The following is a 3,606-nucleotide window of genomic DNA, read 5'->3' on the forward strand; positions in this document are numbered from 1 at the left end:
AGGATGGATGGATGGATATATGGGTGGATGATGGAGGATGGATGGATGGATATATGGGTGGATGATGGAGGATGGATATTGGATACAGGTAATTGGGAATTCATAGAACTCAAACACTCAGATCTTATTTCCTCTGACTGCTGCAGCTTCAATCCCAGTTTAACCACAGCTTTCCCTCTGACTGGTTGACCTTCCCAGTCTCCAGGTTCCAACCTGCTGTTGCTATGTGAAGGTGGAGAACATCTGGACCTGTTGCTCCTCCCCCACTGTCAGCACCTCCCCCGCTCTGGCTCCCTCCTCTCCTCCCTGACTGACTGATCAGTCTCTGGGAGCCCTCAGCCCAGGCGTCATGGCCTCCATCAGCTCATCGATCCTCCAGGCAACCCGGTGTCTGTGTGACAGCAGCGGGTCCATGCAGCTGCAGCAGCTGCAGCAGGAGATGCAGAGGCGCAGCAACATCTCAGATGAAGACTTCCGCTACATCATCCATGGCTGCCCAAAGCGCTTCCTGCTGGTTCCTGAGGGCAGCTCCTACAAGGTGGTTGGCCGCACCTCCCTGCGGCTCTGCAGCTCCTACAGCCACGGAGAGCCGTGCGGAGAAGGCTGCCAGCAGCTGCACCTCTGCTTGTTCTACTTCTATGGGAACTGCAGGTTCGGGAAGGGCAGGTGAGCCGCGCTTACAGCTCAAGTCGTGTTTGTGTCCTTCCGCGCAGAGTAACCCCTTATTAAAAAGGATGATTCAGATGAAAAACTAGAGCCGCTCCGGGACTATTGCCCTCCGCGGCGGACTGATACAGACCGGGTCTCTGTGAACAGGTCAAGGTAAACTGTTCAAAATGAGGGGAAAAGGTTTTATTTGTAATAAAACCGGGTTTATTTCAGTGGTTTCTAACGCAGGCTGAGCTTCAATAAATTCTACGTTGATTCTAAAGTTTTCTGACAGAATCAACCAATTATAAACCCATTAGAGTCCCGGCCCATTCATATTGTTGCTCTGATCATAGAACAGAACAAAATAACAACCGAAACTAACACGCTGAGCGTCACTCTGACGTCACATGACTTCAAACGAGTTTAGATTTCAGAGAAACGAAACCAGAAAATAAACATCCTGAATGGGCTGGGTCAAAACAAAGACTCTATTTATGGATCAAACCGAACCGACAGATTCTAGAGGGTTTGGTTCTAAAGGGTTTGGTTCCTAGAACTAGTTGGAATAGAACAAACACGGTCCATTGAGAACCAGTGGATGATCATGTAATAACTTTAGATTAGTTATTGGATAACATTTATTATAAGTCATAGAGAAATCATATTTAAATGTCAAATCATTCTGGCTTAAACATGTATATTAATGTACTCTTTATCAGACCATATTGTCCCAAAAGTCTTAAATCCTGTTTTAAAATCTGTGTTTTTTTGTGTTTTTTCCCGTTATCTTCTGCAGGCCAGTTAGTTATGCGTCAGCCTGAACACCTAAATTCGGCCAATCATATATCAATGGTCATCTGTCAATCAAATGTTTTTGGTCATAGCATCTTCATTCATATGTTGCAGCTAATATACGCAACGGTTGAAATAAGAAATAAGAAACAGACACTAAACTCTCCTCTTGCATGTTTCCTCTGTCCATAGCGTTCCTTGACAGTGTCGTTTCTAAGTCACCAATTTAATGCTACTTGGTCCCAATGGAATTTCCCATTGGGAACCTACTAGCACTAAGTTGCTAACTTGTTAGCAAGATGCTTCCAACAAACCGGCCACAACCAAAATGCTTGGGAACCGTCCGCCATAACAACCCCGCCTCCTTGATAAACAACCAATCGCATTAACTTTATTCCCTCGCACCACTCGAGAGAATTCGGAAAGGCAACAGTTGGAACAGCCGCTTCCCTATTACGCCGATGCCATTTTTAGGCCCCGATACCCGGCTGTGCAGTATTGGCCGATACCGATACCATCTGTTTAAAATCGATGTGTGTATATATGAAGAACTGCATACTACTTGGATGTAAAATAATTGCCATCATGGCTTTGTCAAGCTGCTGCCTACCTTTGTGAAGCAGGAAAAAGACTAAAACAAAGTGAATCCACCAGAACTTTTTATTGCCTACCAGGAGTGGGTGACAATAGTTAAATAAACTTTTGGCTCTCAAAATGGTATCGGTGCCCTATTTGTTGGTACTCGCAGATACCGATACCACCGCCCCATACTGGTATCAGTATTGGGGCAACGCTACTATGTACACAAAGATAATTAATGAAAATGGTTGAAAGCCATAATAATGTGCTAAAATATCCTGGTTAGACGTTTGAGAGGATCTCTCTTCTTCTCCATCATCAGATTATCACTCTGATAAAAAGGTTGAATCAGGCTTCTGCTGGAAGCTCCTGGCTTAATTGCTCCTGTTGAACAAGCCCATTTATTTTCTGCTCTTTTCGCAGGAAGCCGTGTAAGTTCTCTCATGATGTCTACTCCAAACATAACTACGGGTTGCTGAGAGAATGCACGCTGCAGGAGCTGAAAGAGGACGAGCTGTTCCTGCTGCTTCTGCAGAACGACCCCCAGCTGCTGCCTAAGGTAACCTCCACACCTGGCTTCCCTCATGGAGCTCCCACATGCCCAGCCTGAGATTCAGAAAGACCCCCCCCCCCCACCACCAAAGATTTTTGGTCCGGTTCTGATCCATTTCCTGGAACCTAAATTAAGCAGCTTTATCTAAAGGGCCGTTTTATCCTCCATAGGAACTAGCTGTAGGTCTAGATACGGCCGAGGCGGTGAGGAAGTGCAAGGGGATCCAGGTGGAAAGCGTTCTCGCGCACCTCGCTCTTCTAGCGGGTCCAATCGTTTTCCACAATTGCAGTTGTCACTACCAGATCCGTCATGCGCCATCAGCTCATTTAAGCATCCAGATATAAATCCAGGTTGCCCTCAATTTAATTTCGTTAAAAAGACCTAAACGTGATTTTCCCTCCCCAAAAATTAACTGCAACACACACACCCAGATGACCTGGCTTCTGAGTATAAACCAGCCTTAAGGCTGGTGTGTATAACAGCCACCAGAGGGCGCTAGTGATTCCTCAGCAGTAGAGTTGTCTTTCTATCAGATATTAACATTGAAGCATTTTCTGCAGACACAGCAGATTTTGTCATCAGTAGATTCTGAAGTCTCACATGAAGCTGGCTTCTCATCCAGAAGGATTCTAAACGTTGGTGGAAAGCTCAGCGGTTAAAATCTGGACAGCCGCACTCAACGGGCCATGAATCTTCAGCTCAGAGTCTGGTTTGTTGTTTGGCTTTCCAAACAATCTGATATCCGCCCATAAGCCATCGGGGGAACCCGATCAGGGCTGAAGATCAGGTGTTCTAGAGTGAAACCTGAGCCTCTTCCTCTGTTAGGTGTTGTTTGAAGGTCTAAGGAGGCCGTTTGGATGAGAGACAAGATGTGTTTGGGAAGCGACAAGACCTGCTTCTACTAAAGAAATTCAATCCAGTTTTCGATTCAGTTTATTTCTAAGAGCACCAATTCACAACACGTCACGCCAAGGCACTTTACAGTTCACCCAGATCATCCAGTCAGATTGGTTCAAAGTTTTCTATCTAAG

General features: G+C 45.7%; 1 protein-coding gene across 1 annotated transcript in view; it reads left to right on the top strand.

Moving 5' to 3' along the window:
* Positions 1 to 301: 301 nt before the first annotated feature.
* Positions 302 to 3,606, top strand: part of LOC107100767 (poly [ADP-ribose] polymerase 12-like) — an 11,939-nt gene continuing 8,634 nt past the window's right edge. The window contains exons 1-2 of the mRNA XM_015399399.1: positions 302 to 666; positions 2,446 to 2,581. Coding sequence (XP_015254885.1) covers positions 350 to 666; positions 2,446 to 2,581 — 453 coding nt within the window. The 5' untranslated portion in view covers positions 302 to 349. The remainder of the gene's footprint in view (positions 667 to 2,445; positions 2,582 to 3,606) is intronic.

This window comes from Cyprinodon variegatus, unplaced genomic scaffold, assembly GCF_000732505.1.
Source record: "Cyprinodon variegatus isolate N-32 unplaced genomic scaffold, C_variegatus-1.0 Scaffold1007, whole genome shotgun sequence".
In the NCBI taxonomy this organism is placed as follows: Eukaryota; Metazoa; Chordata; class Actinopteri; order Cyprinodontiformes; family Cyprinodontidae; genus Cyprinodon; species Cyprinodon variegatus.